Source organism: Corythoichthys intestinalis, chromosome 9 (genome assembly GCF_030265065.1).
Source record: "Corythoichthys intestinalis isolate RoL2023-P3 chromosome 9, ASM3026506v1, whole genome shotgun sequence".
Taxonomy (NCBI): domain Eukaryota; kingdom Metazoa; phylum Chordata; class Actinopteri; order Syngnathiformes; family Syngnathidae; genus Corythoichthys; species Corythoichthys intestinalis.
The window spans coordinates 34520659-34544241 of NC_080403.1; the positions used below are offsets into that span (position 1 = coordinate 34520659).

Genomic DNA, 23583 nt, shown 5'->3' on the forward strand with positions numbered 1-23583 from the left:
TTAGAATACACAATATTCTAATTTCCTGAGACAGTCAGAAAATTAGAATATTGTGTATTCTAATTTCCTGAGACAGTCCTGTATATATACACAGGACTGTCTCAAAAAATTAGAATATTGTGTATTCTAATTTTCTGAGACAGTCCAGTATACTGTATTCTCACTGTGTTATTGTAGATTGGTTTTAATTAATTAATTTTTTTGGTGGGGGTGGGGGAGTGCAATAATATCGCATATCGCAATAATTTATGAGATAATAAATTTTAGTGGGCGATAATTTATCGCAACAGGCCTATTTGTATGAAGTATTACCATCGTTCGCAACAAGAAATCCCTATCTTCCGGTCCCAGTAAACTGTTATACGAACCCTGGTTGGACTCCATGCCAGAATCCCACTAATTAATTTACAACTTTATAAGTTTACAGGTCTATCCTGGGTAGAACCACAACACCCAAAACAGCTGAATTATTTTTTAGAAGGTATGCATTTTGTGATTTTAATTGGTTATGTTTCTAGGAACAATTTACTGTACATTTCCTACAAACCTTTTCATTATCTGCGGACATACAGTGGGAAGTGATGCTATACACTCTCTCCCCGTGTTCCTGAGAGTCACTTTTTCCATCATATTCTCCACACACTCACATTTTACAAACCTGCACAGCTGCCCAGGCTATATTAGCATACACAGGTTGAAAGGTGAGCTATCAGTGCTGTCTCTACTGTTATTCTGGCCACCGCTAATGACGAGTGCGGCAGAATGTGACACGTGAGAAATGCACTGCTGTTCGTACTGGGACACTGAGCTGCAATGAAGATGGATAAGCTCGTAGAGCTGCAATAACAATGGTTTCAAAGGTAAAATCAAGGTGAAAAATAGGTTAGCTTTAAGCTTTTGTTTCATACTCTCGTTGGTAGCGATGGATTTGTTAAGTCCCACAACTGACTACTTTAAGTAGAAAAACAGAAGAGTATTATACTGCGTTTACAAAACCAGGGTTTCCCCTAGGATTTTTTTAAGCTGCGGTGGTGGGCTGCATAGGAGTCGGACCGCCTCAACATTTCGTGCCACGGCAAAATTACAGTGGGGCAAATAAGTATTTAGATTAAAGATTAAAGAGGCCTGTAATTGTCAAAATGGGTAAACCTCAACCATGAGACAGAATGTGGGAAAAAGAAAACAGAAAATCACATTGTTTGATTTTTAAATAATTTATTTCCAAATTTGAGTGGAAAATAAGTATTTGGTCACCTACAAACGAGCAAGATTTCTGGCTGTCAAAGAGGTCTTCTTCTAACTTCTTCTAACGAGGTCTAACGAGGCTCCACTCGTTACCTGTATTAACGGCACCTGTTTTAACTCACTATCGGTATAAAAGACACCTGTCCACCACAGTCAGTTACACTCCAAACTCCACTATAGTCAAGACCAAAGAGCCTTCATAGGACACCAGAGACAAAATTGTAGACCTGCACCAGGCTGGGAAGACTGAAACTGCAATAGGTAAAACGATTGGTGTAAAGAAATCAACTGTGGGAGCAATTATTAGAAAATTAAAGACATACAAGACCACTGATAATCTCCCTCGATCTGGGGCTCCATGCAAGATATCACCCTGTGGCGTCAAAATGATAACAAGAACGGTGAGCAAAAATCCCAGAACCACACGGAGGGCCTAGTGAATGACCTACAGTGAGCTGGGATCCTGCACTGCCAGACGTGTCCCCCAGCTGAAGAAAGTACATGTCCAGGCCCGTCTGCGGTTCACTAGAGAGCATTTGGATGATCCAGAAGAGGACAGGGACAATGTGTTATGGTCAGATGAAACCAAAATAGAACTTTTTGGCAGAAACACAGTTTTACTAGTTTCGGTGAGAAGGTGAATAGTTTTTTGTTGTTGTTGTTGTTCGTGAGCTACGTTTCCACATAAACACACGTTGAGGTACCAATTAGCTCAGCAAGAGAAGTATGAAAGTCATTTTTGAGTGTCCCAGAGCTTGCGAAACTTGGATAAAAATGCGCATTATATCACGGGTTCGTCAGCTGCGATTGCGTATATCCGTCCGCCGAAATAGCCAAATAGCACAGATATAAGTACGCCCGACCCTTTGCTATTGAATGCGTTGTTGACATTAGCGCGGCGGCGCTCTGCCCGCCTCTCGGTGCAATATCATTTAAACTTGCCGTTCCGTCCAAGATGGCCGTCCACCGCTCACTTTCGCCGAAAAGTCAGATCTAAAACACTGTAATGCCCCGGATAGGGGGAAGAAGCAGAGGAGTCTATTGGCTTACCCACTTTATCGTGGCATCAATAATAAAGAAAAACAATAACAATATAACAGGGGCCTCCGCGACATGCGACCGCTATCTCGCTTCCCTCGACGTCACAGCTCCCTGACCCATCGTCTCTTCAGGGGCCTTCGCATAGTTACAGATATTACAACACACAATGAATAGGTTGCCGCTGAACCCTTCACACAAGGCTGCTGCTAGTTTGAAACGTGCTTAAAATAAATACATTTTAAAAAAGTCTCTTGTCCTCAGCATGGCGGCTTCTATTTTGTTGTGGCGGTGCGCCACAATATATAATATGTCGGGGGAAACCCTGCAAAACCTATTTCTAACATGTCGCTGGAATCACCTTTCCATGTCTTTCCAAATGGTTAACGCCGGTACTCATGTGAACAAAGTGTTGAACATATTCACAAGGAGTGGGAGACAGCTTTGTTGTACAAATTTTGTTGATAAATTTGTGTGTATGATCTGCAGGCAAGTGTGGCAATGAAAAGACTGTAACGTGGAGGCTAGAGCAATTTCATGAAGGTCCAAAGTAACTTTTCACCGGACTTTCCAGTAGGATGCTATCTATGAACGAGAAAGGTAAAGCTAACTCATTCACAGTGAAGCAGTTAAAATTGGCACTACTAAGACGGCAGTATCTGTGCATCAAACTCACGGAGAAGACAAGTGAAGCAGCAGAGGCTTCATTTAAAATGGCATGCTTATTATCGAAACACAAAAAACCCTTCACCAAAGGCGGGATTGTCAAGAAAGCGATGATGGTGGTGGCAATATGTTAAAGGGACCACAAAAGTAAGAAGAAAACTATGTTTGTCTTCACTGATGTACAACTTGGTGCAAATACGGTTGTAAGGAGAGTTTCTGTGCTGTCTTAGGATGCATCATACAAAGTTGGAATTTGACAAGAACAGATGAAAATTGCTTTCAATGAAGTGCGGTGATTCTGTTAAATCGTGTCATACAGTGCACCAGTCTTCTCAGGATTTCTGGATGTTAGTAGAGCCAGATAACTATACGAAAATATCAGCTTTGTTTGGCGCTCTGTGAGTCAGCTTTTGCTGATATGAAAGTAATGAAATCAAAGTTTATTTATTTATTATTTATTTATTTATTTTCCCTTCAGGCATACAAATCCAAACATACAGCATTTATATGTGTTTACAATTAATTCAACCCGAAAAGAAAAGGGCTGACGGGAGAAGCCGAAGCTTATTGAAACCCGTCCCCAGTATACCATATAGGGCGCAGAAAAATGCGTCCTTCGCCATCGAGTGTCTGTGAGTTTAGAACAAGGATGACGGATGAAAATTTAAGGACGCTTTCACACAAGCACTGTTTGGTTCTTTTTAAACAGACCAGAGTTCTTTTTCCTCACATGGTGTGCTTCATTTTGTAAATGTGAATGTGCATCCAAACTTTAGTTCGAACCAAACAAACGAGTTCTGGTCAGCTAAGAAATCGTGGGTCTCGGTCCGCTTTAAGCGCACCTTGCTCGTTTGTGCTACATTACGTGCAGCTGCTGTGACGCTCCATGCTCCCTCCCCTCCCAGGAGGGAGATATTTCCTCTTCTAAATTCCTCCAGTCAATGAGTGCGCCTTTCGTTCATGTAATGCTACCTGGTAAGTTCGGTTTGAGCAGTGTGAATACTGAACCTTTTCAACAACTCATTTGCAAGTGTTGTTGTGAGGTCGTTCTCCAGATGGACCGGTCATCTCATTGACTCTTTGATTGAATACATGTCACGCATCCATCAAAAAAGTTTATGCATGACAAAATGACTGGTGATTAAGTAATAATATCTGTTTTGTTATTAACATAAGGCGCACAGTATTCAAAGGCGCAGGCTCATTTTCGGGTGATATTTATGTATCTAAGACACACACAAGTCGCACAGCATTATTGGGCGAATGAAAAACATATGCTAGCATGCGCGCTCGTGTTTTTCTTTTTTATATTTGTTAAGGTAGCGGAAGCAAAATTTAGTTCAATTGTACTTTAGAAAGGAATTTAAGAAAGTACTCACACCAATTTTAATCAATGCACAAATCCATCAAAGTGCTCATCTTCTGTATCCAAATTGAACAGCTGGGCTAGGTCTCCATCAAACATGGTAGCTCAACTTTTCTTTAGGCAGCGTTTTCCTCTTAAATATGACCCTATGTGGCAGTTTCTTTTTGTTCCATGTAGGTGATACCCTTGAGTTTTAACTGGGCTTCGTAAGCGTGTCTCTTTGCAGTAGCTGCCATTTTCGAGGGTTCTTTTCCAAACCAATGTTGTTTAGCCTAACGCACACACGTTAGGCTACAACGCTAACATTACAGCTACTGGGGGCACACCCGCTATAACAGGCAACCTTCTCTCTTTAAGGTTCTCATGCGACTCTCACGTCTACCTTTTCAAAAATTGCTCAGTCAGATAGACACATTTTGGTACTCAGTCTTCACAATTGGCACACCACATTATTATGCGCACTGTCCATTTTGGAGAAAATTTTTTACCTTTTAGGTGAGCCTCATGGTCGTGAGAATATACTACATTATTATTATTGTTTTTTTTTTTACAGTTCTGTAGTTTGTAAATGTTATGAGAAGTAAATGTTTATTTTCACAACAAATATGTGTTTTGTACTGAATCTGCTTAAATTTAAAAACGTTTACAATTATGTGTGTGCGTGTGTAAAGTTCGTATATGGTTGGTATACAGTGGGGCAAATAAGTATTTAGTCAACCACTAATTGTGCAAGTTCTCCCACTTGAAAATGTTATAGAGGCCTGTAATTGTCAACATGAGTAAACCTCAACCATGAGAGACAGAATGTGGAAAAAAAGAACCAGAAAATCACATTGTTTGATTTTTAAAGAAATTATTTGCAAATCATGGTGGAAAATAAGTATTTGGTCTACACCAAAAGTTCATCTCAATACTTTGTTATGTACCCTTTGTTGGCAATAACGGAGACCAAACGTTTTCTGTAACTCGTCACAAGCTTTTCACACACTGCTGCTGGTATTTTGGCCCATTCCTCCATGCAGATCTCCTCTAGAGCAGTGATGTTTTGGGGCTGTCGTTGGGGAACACGACACGACTCTTTCAACTCCCTCCTCACCCCGTGGCGTCAAGATGATTACAAGAACGGGAAGCAAAAATCCCAGAACCACACGGGGGAAGCTAGTGAATGACCTACAGAGAGCTGGGACCACAGTAACAAAGGCTACTATCAGTAACACAATGCGCTGCCAGGGACTCAAATCCTGCACTGCCAGACGTGTCCCCCTGCTGAAGAAAGTACACGTCCAGGCCCGTCTGCGGTTCCCTACAGAGCATTTCGATGATCCAGAAGAGGACTGGGAGAATGTGTTATGGTCAGATGAAACCAAAATAGAAATTTTTGGTAGAAACACAGGTTCTCTTGTTTGGAGGAGAAAGAATACTGAATTGCACCATACCCACTGTGAAGCATGGGGGTGGAAACATCATGCTTTGGGGCTGTTTTTCTGTAAAGGGACCAGGACGACTGATCTGTGTAAAGGAAAGAATGAATGAGGCCATGTATCGACACATTTTGAGTGAAAATCTCCTTCCATCAGCAAGGGCATTGAAGATGAGACGTGGCTGGGTCTTTCAGCATGACAATGATCTCAAACACACAGCCAGGGCAACAAAGGAGTGGCTTCGTAACATGCATGTCAAGGTCCTGGAGTGGCCTAGTCAGTCTCCAGGTCTCAACCCCATAGAAAATCTGCAGAGGGAGTTGAAAGTTCGTTTTGCCCAACGACAGCGCCAAAACATCACTGCTGTCGAGGAGATATGCATGGAGGAATGGGCCAAAATACCAGCAGCTGTGGGTGAAAAGCTTGTGAAGAGTTAGAGAAAACTTTTGGCCTCCGTTATTGCCAACAAAGTGTACAAAACAAAGTATTGAGATGAACTTTTGGTATTGACCAAATACTTATTTTTCACCATGATTTGCAAATAAATTATCTAAAAATCAAACAATGTCATTTTCTGGGTTTTTTCTTCACATTCTGTCTCTCATAGTTGAGGTTTAACCATGTTGACAATTACAGGCCTCTCTAATATTTTCAAGTGGGAGAACTTGCACAATTAGTGGTTGACTAAATTCTTATTTGCCCCACTGTATGTGTAAGACAGAAATAGAAGGCAAAAGTTTTAAAGCTAAGATTTTTTGACAATGCGAGTCCACTGTGCATTGTGTATGTTAGAAGCCCTTTCCCAATGGACCACCATGGACAACGTGATCGATAGAGCGAAGCATGAGCAAGATGAAAGAAAGCGTACAAAAATAAAAAATATGGACAAAATCCCACTTTATGTTTCTGACATAGAGTGCTGCTGGAAACACAGTGTAAGCTCAGCACTACATGGCATTTTAACAAAGTATTTCCTCTTGTGGGTTTAGCAGGGATTGGGCAGATAGATCACAGGAATAATACGACAATCAACAATGGGTACAAGAAAGATCCTAGATCCTGATGTGACTTCAAGGTCATCATATTTTTGAAAAACTTCAAAAGGCCAGAAAAGTAGTTTTAAGCCCACTGCTTTGGAACATTTTCCTACCTTCAAGCCTGACCACCAGCGGCACCTTTAGTTCCAGTTCTCGACAAGCTTTGGTGATACCATTGGCAATAATGGCACAGTTGACAATCCCTCCAAAGATGTTGACTAGGATGGCCTCCACCTGAGAGTTAAAAGATGGAGAGTATTTCAGAACAGAACACATTTGTATCCCGTAACATTTGCGAGAACGAAATAATATACAAAGTAATACTCATTGCAGTAATTGGGACAAATCAGTAATTCTACTTTAACCGGAGTCATTTTTTGCACATATATTTTGACTTTTACTGGGTGTGAGTAATTTTCCCAGATCTGCTGTTTAAAAAAAGAGCATCTTTTGCCACCTTGGTGTCCACATTTCCTCGAACTCTACGAAAAACTTACATGCATTTTCACCACACTGTACTGTCCCAGCAGAGTTTGCTTGTAAAACAAAAACTGCAGCATGGTGTATCGATATATTGAACAAAGAAGGAAAGCAAGCTTAACGCACATGTTTGTGTGTTTAAGTGTGCGATTAGACCTACGATCTCCTACTTGATAATTAGCCAGGCTAGCTCACAAGAAAAGTCGACAGAACACACAGGATTAATCCTCCGAGCTTGTTTATAATGACTGCTAATCTGCTAGTTCTGATTTGGAAATAAGACTTTGTGAGGGTCTCTCACGTGTGTTTGCCTGCATGTTTGCTTACTTATGTATTCTTTCAGTGTGTGTTGGTGATGTTTGCTGAGACATAAGATCAATAACCTGGATAACTTATATAGTCAATGTATTGTTTTCTGAATTTTGTGCTGCCTTCACTTCTAAAACCTCAGACATCATAATAAACTGTTATTTGAGTAGCATTCAGTGTAATTTTTAGATGCAAGGGGTCACACGTAGGCAGGCATGTGCCGGTATGATATTCTGACGGTATGATAACCTTAAGCCAAAATATACATTTTTCACAGTATTGCAATTACAGCTCTAAAATGTGTTACTTTGAGATTTCTGGGTTTAAAAAAATCCATTTAACAGAATCCTTCTTTTTCAAACCATTAGCAAATTGGAACATAAGTACAATGATACGTACAACACCAGGTTTTACCACCGCTAGACACACTAAACGCCCTGGACTAAACTATCGTAGCTGGTGGGAAACGTTCATGACAATGTTTACTAACTTTTAATTTCGTATAAATGTGAAATCATATTGGAGGTATTGCCTCCTCGCCAGCCACCGTACGCAAACATGTTTTGCATGTTGGTTGACCCTTATCCTCTAAGCCGCAGCCATCTGTAAATTTTATGTAGCCCAAGTATTCTTATACAAGCGATTTTGTTTTCTTTGAGGGAAAAAGTTCAGGAGTTTCACCTCCTCCAGCCATCGTGTAGCAGAGCTACATTCCCTGACACTGAGCAACAACAGGAGGGGGAGGGTTGAGCCTTGCAGCTTCAAGCGAGGGATTTCTCCTTGCATTTTTGGGACATAAAACATAGCTAATACCGTAGGGACGGTATGACGGAAAATTTTTGCGGTTTTGAAACCATTACATGGCTAGTCACATGTTAGAAACATTGCTAACAGTCCTAAAATCATCACACAAGAGGAAAACCCACAAATTCTTGATTTTCTTTCCCACTGCAAATGTGTCAGACAACTGGAAGATAGTGTTGTTTTTTAATCTCACCAAGCATGTCTGATTTTTTCTAAAAGGAGTATTTTTCAAGGTGAGGCTGAAATGTCAAGGGTGCAGGTTAAACATCACAGGCAGTCAAAATTCATGTCGATAATGAGATTTTTTTTTTTTTTTTTACAGGTCTAAAAGTAGTAAAACCTACAGTATGAAATGGAGTGGACCAGTGGAGGCGAGCATTGAGGACAGGACATGACCAAGGTAGGGCATTCAGTTCAGAAAGAGTAATTTTATATTGACATAAAGTCCATGCTGGTAATAATCAGAAAAGGTTTTTCCCCCAAAAAACACCCAGCTAGCAGTTTTTGGATAATAAGCCTTTAAGTTCCTCCCCCACTTTTTGAACCCTTGCGTTTTATTTGTGGATTTTTATGGACTAATGAGCTTTGGTGTATATATCCCATAACACAATTTGGCTTAGTCCAGTGCGACTTATGGGTTAAAAAATACAGTTGTCTTAATGAATTTGGTGGGTGTGCATAGTCAGGTGCTCCTTGTTGTCCAAAAATGTTTGGAAAAAACAACAACAACAACAACAACTGTCTTTTAATTTTTTTGGGTGAACAGTTCACAATGATAACTACACATGGAAAGCTCACAGGAAATGAAACTAACTATACACACCTCTTTAGTGGTAGTAGAAAATGTAAGGATTAGTAAAATGTTAAATCTCAATAACAAGTAAAATTTATATCAAAGAAATATTGCTATTCATCAATAATCAGAGTGACCTTGATAGGTGTCTACTTGCTACACATTCTCACAACAGTAAATGTATTTTTGACACCACATTGTGAGAACGGATAAGAAAAAAAAAGTCATTGGCTTGATGTTTCGTGTTTGTATACACATGAAAAGATTGGAAGACATTGTGGAAACAGGACCGTAACTGCAGTAATTGTGTATGACATAATGAGGGTTAACTAATTCATAATTCAGCTCCTCTGACAGTCTGTCAGCTGTGTTTTGGAGTTTCACTTGTGAGGATTTACAAGTATCCGTGCAAACACTGCCCAAAAGAGCACCCATGTTCAGTGTGCACTTTCCCATTGTGTTTAAACACACGACTTATAGTCAGAGTACAGAGTCAGCATTTACAAAGCTAATGTTTCAAAATGACAGTCTTGAAACCCATGAATATGACCAGATTTATTGTCCACACACATTGCACTTGGAGACTGCCACTAGGGGGCAGCATAGATTCAGAAGCATTTTTTTTTATTACCTCACTGAGCAAGGTTCTTCTCTGAGTGTTTGCAACCCATTTTTCAACCCTGTCTCGTTTGGGAAGAACCATATTTCTTCCATTCATGCGTCTCCTATTGACATCCATGTATATAAATGATACATAAGAAAAGATTTATGTTGCTTGGCGCAGAGGTAAGTGCTGTTTACAAAAAATGTGTATGTGGTGAAGACTTTTTGCAAAGTTTGTGTTTTCTTATTTTGTTGGGTATACATACAAGTACATAGCCTGTGGGAGTTTTCATTGTATAACGTGACAAGTGAATGAAGCATTTAAAGTAGATGGATATTCCCAAAATAAGGAATCAACACTTTAATGTCATAGCTTGTGTCATTCTGCAAATGTTTAGTGTGTGATCAGAATTTCTGAAAATGTATCAGTAAAACTTTATTTGGGGGTGGAGGAATGCAAATATACTCGTAAATATAAGCCCTTAAAATAACACAGTGGTCTATTGTACTCTTTGAGTTTTCCAAACTCCTAACAATAGATGAGAAATAGTGCCAATTACTTCAAATACACATAACTTACTGTCACAGAAGTCGTTCAGCATACTTGCCATCAAAAGCTCAGCACAAGTGAGGGATCACATATTATGTGAACTCAGTCTTTTTAGGTGAACTTAGTAGTGTTATAAAGCATGATACAATGCTTGCTACCTGGATGCCATGTAAAATTGTTCAAATTTTAATAGATAGGATCAGTGCTTTTGGCATTCCTGAACCTGCCAAGATATATTTAACTCAAACTGGGGAAAAAGGAGATACAACCAATTTAACTAATAAATTAAACTGAACGATATACAGTATTATATAATCTAGACACCTAAGCAGAGTTAAAGGGAGGGCAGGGGGGCCAGGCCCCGCCCCTGGTGGCCAAAAAGTGTCATTGCATGTAGTTGACTTTCCTATATATGATTTTGAAATTAAGAATTTTACGGTAAAATATTGTCTACAAAAGTTGTAAAGCAATGAACCAATAGAAATGAATCAAATGAACAAAAAAAGATATTTTCATAATGAGTCAAAATTATTTTTTGAACACATCATGTGACTAGCACCTCACACGGTCATTTGCTTTGCTTAGCCAAAACCACCCGAGGACCGAAGAGGCAAGCTGGATATAAGTATTTTTTTCGCGCCCAGGGGATACAATTTTTGACGGGGGTAACTACATTGGCACGACACCGGCGGGCATACCATATTTAATGGATGACAATATTGGCAAAAAGTATAGCTGTTCTAAGCAGTCTGATTTAGAATTCCCCTAAAGAATGATGAGAGACAAAAAAAAAAAAAAAACGCTCATTTTCAACTTGTTATTATAAATATTCTTGTAAGTTAATTTGATTGTTGACACTGCGTTTCGGGGTCATCAACATGTTGTGCCCCCCATACCCCAAAAGTCAAACTCTGCCTATGCCAAGACAATATGGAGGAACAAAAAAAAAAAACGTCAAATCAGTGCAATGTCATTTTGTGAATCGGTGATCATCCATATGACCTTCATAAACAAAACATCAAGACTTTTGTGAAAGAAATCACATTACATCCAGACTAATGAGGGAGAAGAGTCTGTGTACTTCTTCCCCTCAAGATTAAACTCAAGGAGGGAACATAAGCATTGTGTTGCTTCTCATTCTGCCAGGATCCTTTCAAGAGTTGTGCAAGCGTTGCTGAATTATCAGTCAGATACACATTTTCATGCCCATATGCCTGTTAAGCACGCTTAATCTCTCTGCAGGAAGGGACGAAAAGAGAGAGCATCGTGTTTCCTTTGTTACCAGAAAGCAGATAGGGTTCGAGAAAGGCCGGGATGGAGATGGGTATATGTGTCCCCCTGTGGCCTATTAAGGGCCATTGTTCTGTCTTATCTTCAGTAGACAGCCTGTACTGTCGCCACGTTCTCTGGCAGGCTTTGTTTATTTGTTTTCGATCGCCACTCTATGCCCTACAACCACAGGTTAACATGCACAACTTCCAAAATAAGGCAGTACTGATGCCAGCAATCATATATCTTGGAATGATGGGCTGCTTGTGTTACTGAGCAATGATTACAGTATTCTTGTCCATTCAGGAATAAATTCTTATTGTGATGAGCAAAATGTAATTACCATATTAAATATAATGTGCTTCAAAGTTTTTACAGCAATTTAAAAAAAATTAACTGGAAAAAAAAACCTAAAGTGGAAGGCACTTTACCCAATAATAATTTAGTTACTGAATGCAGACTTAAGTTTACTGAGAAAAAAAAGAGGCAGACAATGCCATCTTTGCGGGAATGAATGCTTTTTTCCCATTACATTTCTGACAAAGATGTGTTACAAAAAGATGACAGAGAAGTTCCCATTAATGCAATCATGGCAGAGGAGGATATACAATTAATGCACTGACAGTGTTTTACCATGCCAAAACCTCGGCAATTGTCATACAATATTCACCTGCTTTGTGTCAGTTTGTGTGAAGTATGAGAAAAAATATTTTAATGAGAGGCAAACTATTGTGGAATGGGTGCAAGCCACAACACACTTGTTTAACAAGCATAGACTAAAGAAAAATGTTTCCTCATGGTTCTTTGTAGCAGACTTACAATTTAGCTGAAATGGAAGCTGCATGTGTGTTATCGCGTTGTTTGTCACTAATCTCAAAATATGACAAATTGTTGTAGACTTTTGCAGCTCATCATTTGTCAAGCAGCAGCAGCAGCAGCAGAAATAAGACTAGAGAAATAACAATCCACTCCAACATTTAAACCCTCTTACACGGTGATCTTATTACTGCTCATTTGTCATAGATGTAGTGACCGTGAAATATTTGTTTCTATACAGCAGTAGCATATAAGACTGTCATTGTCATTCTGAAAGGTGAAATTCCTCAACAGCTTTAGCAATTTATCGGATAATCCAGGAGCAAAAGTCCAATTTGAATGTTCATAAATCCATCCAGCTTAACTAAGACCTCTGTTCGTGTTGAAATGTTTCTACACATTGCAACAAAGGGCCTGTCAAAAAACAACCCTGTGCATGACAGTGAACCATGGTAGTGGCAGTATTACGCTTTGGTCTTGTTTTTATTCAGTTAGAACTCGGGCATTAGTTTGGCATTATGTCAAATCGTAGTCAAAAGGTGTGCGCTAGAAAACTAGCTGAAAGTGTAAGTGTAAATGTTCACAAAAGAGATTAAAACGAGTAATAAAAGCTATGAAATAAAGATGCTCCTATGACACATTCTTTATGGAACCTTTTGAACATAAACTGCTACAAAACTCAAAATCTATTACGTCTGTTCAAATCTCTTCATAGGGTTAATAGAGAAAAGAAGAGATTAAAAAAAACAAACTAAGGCTCCGTGAAAAGAGGGTCTTTGGATTCTTGGAGTGAGGCGTACTGAAACCAATGGAAGAAGATGGATGGAAAGGGAAGAAGACGGAAAGAGGTGATGGGAAGCGATGCAGTCCCTGACTTCTATTGAAGACTAAGACCGGCCCTGGCAAGGAGGGATAAGAGGGAAATAATTATCCGGCCTACTGAAGCATGACAGGCTCTTCTCGGGTCTGGAGAGACAGACTGAGCATTATGTCAAAGATTGGCCATGTCACAAGCAGAGATACCTCTTGACAGACAGCGGCAGCTCAAGTTTTACTTGATAGTAGGGAAGCTAATGCAACTGGTGACTGCTACTTGTCTTGAGCAAGGCCAGTCAGAGAATGGTTTCAATATTGAGGGTGTTAAGAGGTTAAGCAATAATTTATTGTGGCAGTGTCAGCAAGTTCAGTAATACTATTGCGTTGTGACTAGCAGGATGTACTTTTCTGTACCAAATACAGTGAGCAGAAGTATTTGCATCCCTTGTGATTTTGCAGGTTCACCCACTTAGAAAATAGGTAGAGGTCTGAAATTTCAATCATAGATGCATTTCCACTTGTAGAGACAGAATCTAAAAAAAAAAAAAAAAAAAAAAAAAAAAAAAAAAAATCCGGAACTCACATAGTATGATTATTATTATTTTTTTAATAATTCATTTGTAATATACTGGGGTTCATAAGTATTTGTACCCCTGAGAATCAGAAATAATTATGACACTCAAAGGCTACGTTCATACTACAGGTCTTAATGCACGAATCCGATTTTTTCGTGTTTTTCCGACTCGAGTGAGGCATTAACTTGACGGTCTGAACGTGACAAGTCGCATAGAACGGGACCATTTCAAATCTGATCTGGGTCACTTTCGTATGTGGTCTAAATCCGATCTGGACCGCATTTTTCCAGACTGTCGCGGCGGTCTGTACTGTCCAGTCCCGCAAATTTGATTTAATGCAGCAATTACGTCATCAAATAGCGAGAGAGTTGTTACCGTAGCGATGCACCTGTGCGTTATTAGCGCCTAGCTTGCAGTGAACATGGCTTTTGGGGAAGGGCTGAGCTTGACAATAGTCATAAAAAATAAAAATGGGTTGAGGATAAGCCTGAGAATGCTCAGTTTTCTCTCTGTTCCAAGTGAGCAATATTTCAACATTGCCTCCACGGCCGAGAGTCGGGACAAACTGCCCGTATGTGTGTGTGACGTGCACGGACAGTGCGTGCATGCTATCGATCCATATAAACTTTGAATATAAGCCTAAACGGGGATTATTTATGTCTGTTATTTGTGTCCACCTTTTGAAAAGCAAAATATGATATCCCTGGAATGACGGATGACGTCTGTCATTTGTTTTGATGCTTCTGCGCATGCGGGTCTTCTTGCTTAGCGCGTGTCGGACTGCGAATTAGTGCGCATGCGTAATACTTGAATGGTCTCAATGGATAAAGGCAGTCTGAACGGGCACGCCAAAAAAACGGATATGACAAAAAATCGGATTCGTGCATTAAGACCTGTAGTATGAACGTAGCCAAAGAGTTGTCAGTCTACCTTAATCCCTTCAGACCTAAGCATGCTGCTGAAGTACATGACGCGGTCGCTTCTCTTAACTGATATATACACTGAATTTAGTTGCCATTGCCACTTCTGGGAGCTGATTAGATGAAACTTTACCTACCAAAATCAAATCATGTGGTTTGGCATGCCCTCTTTGCTATTTTTGGCTTGTTGAAAATGGTTGATTAAGCGCAACTTCAAAAAGGACAACGTAAAGTGCATTTCTCATCAAAAACATATTAACATTAAAGATACCCAATAGAAGCATGAAATATCCCCGACCTCAAAAATTGCACTTTGTTCTGGTGTTTGAGTAGATGAAAACTTTTTTTTTTATTTTGCTCAACAGAAAAAATGCAGGTCTGAAGGAGTTAAAAAATTGTCCACCTTTACCCCATGAGTAACCACCAACAAACCACCCGTTTGAGCTCAATATTGTCACCTGTGCACCCCACAGTCAGTCATATTTCAACTGCTATCATGGGCAAGACCAGAGAGCTTTCGAAAGCCACCAGAGAAAAAAAATGTTGAGCTCCACAAAGCTGGAAAATGCTATGGAACAATTTCAAGCAGGTTGGTGAGAACAAATCAACAGTTGCAGCAATTGTTAGAAAATGGAAAAGCTTAAACATGACTGATAATCCACCTCGGACTGGGGCTCCATTGAAAATCTCTTCTCGTAGGGCATCACTCATGATGGGAAAACAGAAGGCTAATCCTAGAACTATCCGGCAGGAGCTGGTCAATGACCCGAAGAGAGCTAGATGCACAGTTTCAAAGGCTACTGTCCGTAGAACACTGTGGTGCAATGATTTAAAGTCATGCATTGGTTCCCCTGATGAAGCCAGTACATGTGAAAGCCCGTCTGAAGTTTGCCAGGGACCATCTGAATGATTCAGAGGGGTAATGGGAAAAAGTCACGTGGTCAGATGAGACCAAAGTAGAATTTTTGGGTGCAAACTTTAATCACTGTGTGTGGGGGGGAAAAGAAGGATGAGTAAAATCCCTAGAACACCCTCCCTACTGTGTAGTGTAGGGGTGGAATCCTCATGCTTTGGGGCTGCTTTTCAGCAAAGGGGACAGGACGACTGGACTGTATAAAGCAGAGGATGAATGGTGAAAACACCCTCCTTCCGTCAATCAGAGACTTGAAGATGGGTCGTGGCTGGATCTTCCAACATGACAATGATCCGAAGCACACAGCCAAGCTGACCAAGGAGTGGATGCATAAAAAGCATATCAAGGTTCTGGAGTAGCCTAGCCAGTCCCCAGACCTCAATCCAATAGAAAATCTTTCTCAACGACAGCACCGAAACCTGACGGATCAAGAGAAATGAGAGATATATGAAAACCTGGCGAAGAACTACAGAAAGCGTCTGACCTCTGTAATTGCAAACAAAGGCTTCAGCACTAAATATTAGCACTGATTTTCTCAGGGGTAAAAATAATTATGAACACTTGTAAAGTACAAATAAATTATTGAAAAAACATACAATGTGAGTTCCGGATATTATTTTTTGGATTATGTCTCTGTAAGTGGAAATTCATCCATGATTGAAATTTCAGACATCTACCTATTTTCTAAGTGGGTGAACTTGCAAAATCACAAGGGGTGCAAATACTTCTGCTCCTCGCTGTATATTTTTCACAATATCTCTTTGTGTGCCAGCACATGCCTGGAGTAGACACACTTGAACTATCTCAAAATGACAGTTTGCTGGCTACTTTTTTCATCAGCTGACATTAACTGCCATGTATCAAACATCATCTGTTAGCTACATTCTCTCTCTTTGGAGCCAAAATAATGGAAACATCACTTACTTGTTTAACACAAATAAAACTTTAAAGGCTACAGTACACTAAAATAAATAAATAAAATCCTCCTGTCAGTCTTAACAAAATGTATTGACCAATAAAATTGAAAACTGTTATCTTTGAGCGGTCACATAATGGAATTGCTACCATTATTGTTGTGTACAGAAAAAGAAATTGAGAAGTGGCACTCATGAGTGAGGAGAGACAGACTCCTGCAGTCAGCGGGAGGTTTGTCATATGTCAGTGGGGGATGTAGTGCTGATGCTCACCTCAGGGTATGAAGATGTCCCTGGTCTAAACACACATGCACACATGAAGCACACACTTTGCTGCGAATTGGACAGAACAATTGGAGTCTCGGGGTAGGACAGACATATTATTCATCTCCAGAGGGTGTCATGTCACTGCTGACAGGTAGACATAAATATTCGTCAACCCCTTCACTGCAGGTTAATGGTTGTACATCAGGCAGCCGTGAGACACGTGGGGGCTACATGGGCTCAGTGTAGACACAAAAATATGGACACCTTCATTTAAATAGCAAGGTCACTTATAGAGATTTGGAAGTAGTAGTAGGTGATACATTAGGTGTGAAAATTGCATTAGCGACAGCGATGCATCCAAGCGATGTTTTGTGATATGTTGTTCTCCACCACACCACTTAGAGTATCTATTAAACTAAACCAATGTATAGTTAGTTTAAAAATTGCACACACAATTACATCAGATGTAGGATAGAACAAACTGGCAGCTGAATATAAAAGAGCCAACATTCTCCGCTTTGTTGCTACTTGCTTGGCCGACCCAAGTTAATTTATTATAATGTATGCACACAGAAGGTCAATTAACCAAATAATTCCACTTGAGATTGTACCATGATCCTGGGAGCCAATGAGCCACTGAAAGGGCAGATGGGTGTATTTTGCAAGGCAAATTATTGCCCCAACTATTTTCTCTTACACTCCCAGAGCATTTGCATGCCGATTAGCATACTACCCACTCAAGTTTTACGAAGAAATGTCACTAATAAAGAACTACATTACAAGTACACTACAACTACATGGTCACTTACTTTAGGTTTCAGGTGAAATACACCTAATCAAATTCGACACAATCAAATGGCACATGGTGCGGTGGAAAAAAACAATTCCTTATTCCAATATGTGCTCACAGTCATGCAGTAGTCACTGCTTGGTTGTTCTCATTTAAAACAACAGTATGTAAAAACAATTTTCTTGTCCCACAGTATCACTCAGTTTCAGTGTTTTTTCAAGAAACAGAGAAACCCCTGTGTTAATGCCACATGTGGCTGTCAGTCAAACAAACAACAATAAAAAAACAAATACCTTATTTTTTGGACTAGAAGTCGCACCTGGGTACAAGTCGCACCAGCCGAAAAATGCACAATGAAAAGGAAAAAATATATATATAAGTCGCACCGGAGTATAAGTCGCATTTTTCGGGGGAAATTTATTTGATAGAATCCAGCACCACGAACAGACATTTCATCTTGAAAGGCAATTTAAAATACTATAGAGAACAACAGGCTGAATAGGTGTACGGTATGCTAACATAACATGACGCTAGAAGTTAGATCAGGCCTAAAAAAATCCAGCTCGACCCGACAGCCCGCGGGTATTAAAACCCGACCCGGCCCGAGCCCGATCAATTAACTTGATTTGCTTGTCAAAGCCCGAAAAAAATGAAATCTTATGGTTAATTTGTAGGCGCGAGCCCGAAAAAAAAAAATAAAAAAATAATGTTTTATTTGTGAGGACTCAGTAGAAGGAGCAAATGGGGGGATGCGATACGTGGTTGCGTTTTGTTTGATCACGTTTGTGACGATGCCGGTGCATATATGCATAATGATAACAAATAAAAGCCCGTCTTTGGTAAAAAATTCTCCCGGTTAAACAAGACTGTAAGATGCATATTCAATAACCATTCAAATCTTTTATATTTGTGTGTCTGTTCTAAAAGGGGGATAGTGGATTTGACATTTATTCTAATCTCCTCGAGTTGTCAGAAAAAAGAAAAAAAAACGTCTTCTCAATGTTTAAATAGTCTACATACTAGTATTTTTATGATCATTATAAATGCATTTACACGACGAAATAACACTGGAAAAGTTTGTTAAATATATTTCTTGTATGAGACCAAAGCGCTACATTCGTTTACATTCATCGAAGCCGACAGGTTTCTGTATAGCATCTTCAACAATCAATTTGAATCCTTTCCATACCCCACTCCTACCGCAGTTGTCTGCTTTTCAATCCCCCTGTCTTTAGTTTGTTTTTTTATTCCAAGCCGCTCCATATCGAAAAGGAAATACCAGGATGCTCGCGGGGGGCGCCAGGAGGGGAAGACTGAAAAGAGAGGCCACGGCGTTCACGTGCGCAGACATGCACAGCGCCTTCCTCTGTTTTTATCTAAATTACTTTATTTAACATCTATACATCGTTTTAGTATAAATATATGAACATATATTTATTTTAAAAAACAGCGAGAGAGAAGTCGGCCCGACACGACCGTAAATAATCACACATAAGTCGCTTCCAGAGTATAAGATGCATCCTCTTCCAAACTCTGAAAACATTTTTGACTGATAGTCCAAAAAACACGGTAGCTGGTGACACTGTCAAAAATGAATAAAATTTATCTTACTGAATCCATTTTCCTGGACAGGAAATCGTAACTCTCTTGCAAATCTTGGCTCCATCATATCGTAACTAATTTTCCCACATCTTTGAGAGATTTGAAGCGTATTTGCAAAACTGTGGAACAAGGGTTAAACACTTGACCATAATTCTAAAAGGTATGTTCACTGAATTACAGCAATTATTAAAATGGCATAAGAAAAAAATCTGTTGAGGATTCAAAAAGTTGGATGAACAGATTCACTTACTCAAACTACACTTGCCACGCTGTCCGTTACTTGCATTCAATCGGTAAATTTTGGTTGAGTGTATGCAAAAATGTCAGATCTAGGCAAACCTAGTCAAACAAGTACAACTGGAGTACAACTTTTCAAAGCAGGGGAAAAATATGTGTGTGCAATATGTATATTTTGGCACATTTGTTTAATTAAACAACACCGTTGGGAGCGAACAGTTACTTTCCCCATGTCCTTAGGTCTTGACAAATGGAAAAATAGATTTTCTCCAATGTAAATGAGGGGAATTTTTAGATGTCTTTAGGGTAAGAGTGTAACAAATGGCTCCAAAGTTGACTTTTGCCCTGCAGACATTTGATGGAGCTCTAGAGAACAGAACAGCATATCAATTAGCTATTAAGGTTTTGCTCAGGTATTAGAGGGATCAGGGAGACCAATAAAAGCCCCAGGAGGGGAGGAACAAGTCCCTGAGTAGATCTCAGATCGATGGAAGTCTCATCGAGCAGCTTAATCCATGTCAAAAAGGGCATATGAGATGGGAAAAATAATGTGACCTTTGAACTGTAGGTGGATTTTGAAGATTTTATCCAAGTAAAGATTTTGGAATGTTAATTTAATTTTCCTGGTGTCTTTTGCATATTTTGCTTCTTTAGAATAGGGCAAGAAATAATGGACTTCACATCTTGTGTTCCTAATCATACTACTGTCCACTACCTACTTGGGTAAGATATTTTACTGTTTAATCATTTCATTCCTGATGATGGTGCATACTGACCCCAGAAGAGCGGAGAGGGAATTGCTGTTGGTTAGTACACTTCATGCATCATGCTATTTAACATTCTGAACAGTCATTCAAATGTAAAAATATGCTAACCACAGTATCGTAAAACAATAAATTATGCATTCACACTTAACTTAGGACGACACAGTGGCAAACTTTCATTTGACGAATTACTGTATAAGTGCAGATATCTGGGATGGAAATCTATTCACATTACAAGTAAACAGCTGATTTTACAGTGTACATTCCACTCTTCTCCCTGTTTAATTTGATCGACTTATTTGTCAACTTAGCCCCATAAAAACAGGCATCTGCATGTGGGTATCGTGCACTGCTTTCCAACAACAGACACACAATCAATGAGCAACTAATTGATCTTATTGATTTTAGCCTCTCAACCTAAAATATTCTCAATTTTCTGTCAAAGCTTATGAAAATAGACTGATTATATCTCAGTGAACATAATAAATTACATATCTGTTTTTACAAAGAAAAGCTTATGAAAAATGAGACTTGTATATTCTGCATTATGGCAACTTTACCACCAATTATTTCGTGCAACTTCTCAGGCTTGTTAAAAATATATTATGTAATATATAGATATTGGTTAAATTAAGAGACTTTTAGATATTTGACATTGGACCTATGGTATGTTGTACAGCAGTGGAAGGATGGAATTACAAATAACAGGTACTGACAAGACAAATTACATCATAATGCTATATAAAGCAAACAATGACAAGTACGGTAATAGTGTAAGTTTGAGGATCACCCAAACTGAGCTATGTGACCGACCTTATGGGCAGATACCAACAACCACAAATTATAGTCTGCGATGCAGATCGCCCATTCACTGGGTGCATTAGGCTTTAGTAACAAGTACCGTATTTTTCGGACTATAAGTCGCACCTGAGTATAAGTCGCAACAGCCATAAAATGAAGAGGGAAAAAAACATATATAAGTCGCATCAGAGTAAAAGTCGCATTTTTGGCTGGAAATTTATTTGATAGAATCCAGCACCAAGAACAGACATGTCATCTTGAAAGGCAATTTAAAATAAAAATACAATAGAGAACGACATGCTGAATAAGTGTACAGCATGATAATGTTACATGATGCATGGACAACGAAATGCGAACGTGACCGTGACTGGTATGTTAACATAACATAGCTACTTAGATTTATTCAGGTAACTATAGCATGAAGAACATGCTAACAATTTTACCAAACCATCAGTGTCACTCCAAAAACCAAAATAACATTTGAATTTGGTATAATATTGTGTTAATAATTTCACATATAAGTCTCTCCAGAGTATAAATCGCACCACCAGCCAAACTATGAAAAAAACTGTGACTTATAGTCTGAAAAATACGGTACTTATCGAATTATTCGCCCGTAACTCAAATTTCAAATTACAGCAAAACTAGTTGCCAATGGGGGGCCATTGATGACTACCAGCTGCAGAACCACACACACTGTGTGAGTCAGTGGCGTCTGACCACATCACTTTGTGTGACGCAGGCCTTACAAGTATTCCAAGCGAGAATATCTATAAAATTACCTCAGATCTATTAGAGGCTGACTGCCAAAGTAGTAAGACTTCCATTAAATCAGTTACACGGGCCATAAACCCGGAGTTCCTTGAAGTTCTCCATTGCTGCTTTCAGTAAGCCAATGAAAGAGTGCCACGCTTGCCACCCCTCCTTATACCTTCACACACGTTCTCTCTTTCTTCTATAAGAATAAACAGTGGACACTCCCATTTTACCACTCTATCAAGCCACTGCCCCACTTACCAGTCAACAACAGATGGCTTGGACTTGCTGTTTGTGTGTGAGTGAGCGTGCACGTCAGTGACAGCAAATGGAAGTCTTCTCCTGCAAGATGAGCTCCAGTGATTACAGGTAGAGACAGTTTTCTAATTATTCTGTCAAACATCAATCCTGTGAGCTGATGCGGGCCATCCTGTGCCCTGATGGACAATGAAATCATTGCAAGAACCCCTGACTCTCCCACTCCCAACATTTTTGGCTCTGCTTTCCTCCAGTTTTCATGTCTTCTGAACACAGAGGCTATCTTTAGTCTCAGCAGGGGTCGCGTTAACCGAATATTTTCCGTCGTTGACCGATTTTTTAAAACGGTGACGGAAAAAACTGAAGTCCATCCGTCATTTTGACCGGTTGCAATTCACACCCCAGACCACAGGGTGGCGAGTGAGCATATTAATTAGCTATTGTCTCTCTTGATGCATGACGTCGTTGGCCTTACTCTGAAAAATGTCAAGGCAACTGAGTGTCCGAAGTTTCTTCAAAAAGCCTCAAAACGACGATGGTGTTGATAAAAGAGGTGAAAAAACAGGGACTGTACAAGCGGGCACGCAATTCAAGTCCATGCGCACCAGCAGGAAAGTGTGAGACTACGTTCAGGCCACAGCAGGTGAACTATTAATTTCATTGTTCCATATGCTACATATGGTAGGCTACCTAACTACTTGGGCCACAGTCAGCTGTTTTTGTCACTGCGGAGAAAAAGTTACATATTCATCTGCTTGATGTGTGATGGCACGGTGTGGATTCTCTGTTAAGCTTGTTCGGACAGAATATTAATTTTAAATGAATGAAAACTAAATACTATTGAATATGTTGAAGCGGTATGCAATGTTAAGAGTCTTGTTAGCTGTAGGCGCACTATCCTAGACCACCCACTATCCACTCGTGGGGGCCTGCGCTTGTCAGTGACGTTCCTTATTCTCGCTAGATGATTATACAACTTTAACATTTGTTAATAATACGCTCGCTGTGTAGTATCATCCATCGCTTTTCCTTTTTAAATGGGCACTTATAAGCGAACGCAAGAAGTAACAACGGGAACATTTTTAAACAGGCAGTTCACGGGAGAGCATTTCGACTCTTCGGCCAATCATATAGCGAAAGCGAGTGGATAGTGAGGGGACCGCGCGCGGCTCTTAAAGGCTCAAACACACCAGCAACGTGAACATCGCGTCAACGATCTCGCCGCGATTACGCTTCGAAACGCGGCCGTTAAAGTCAATCAGCCAATGCACACCAGTCGCAGTGCGTCCGCGTGTTAGACGCGTCCCAGAAGCGCTAAACGCGACGCACGCGAAAAGAACAGCAGAGTTTGTTTTTTGACGCGAGACGCAGCCCCCCTGCGTCAATACTACTAGGTAGGATCGGGCAGGCCGGAAGTCACTCGTGTAAAAATACAGTGGATCCGGTCGATTTTCAAAATAATATGCAACCGTAACTTCCTATATAAATATAATAAAATGAAATGAGCTAAAACACCTGCAATTAATACGAATAATACACAAATCCTGCTACACAATAAAATTAATTCCTGCGT

The 23583-nt window shown here is 39.8% G+C and overlaps 1 protein-coding gene and 1 long non-coding RNA gene across 5 annotated transcripts in view; one reads left to right on the forward strand and one right to left on the reverse strand.

Annotated features, from left to right (window-relative positions):
- suclg2 (succinate-CoA ligase GDP-forming subunit beta) overlaps positions 1-23583 on the reverse strand; it is a 130634-nt gene that overhangs the window by 27269 nt on the left and 79782 nt on the right. For 2 of the 4 annotated variants that reach the window (XR_009064358.1, XM_057845421.1), the window contains exons 10-11: positions 6887-7007; positions 1695-1770 (exon numbers count right to left, since the gene is read on the reverse strand). Coding sequence is in view for 3 of the 4 variants with exons in the window: in XM_057845421.1 (XP_057701404.1) it covers positions 1695-1770; positions 6887-7007 (197 nt within the window). In the remaining variant the exon portion in view is untranslated. The remainder of the gene's footprint in view (positions 1-1694; positions 1771-6886; positions 7008-23583) is intronic. The other 2 variants (XM_057845423.1, XM_057845422.1) reach the window with 1 other exon arrangement.
- On the forward strand, positions 1415-13528 carry LOC130921471 (uncharacterized). The gene is made up of 3 exons (XR_009064359.1): positions 1415-1506; positions 8689-8766; positions 13113-13528. It is a non-coding gene; the product is annotated as an uncharacterized LOC130921471 (long non-coding RNA).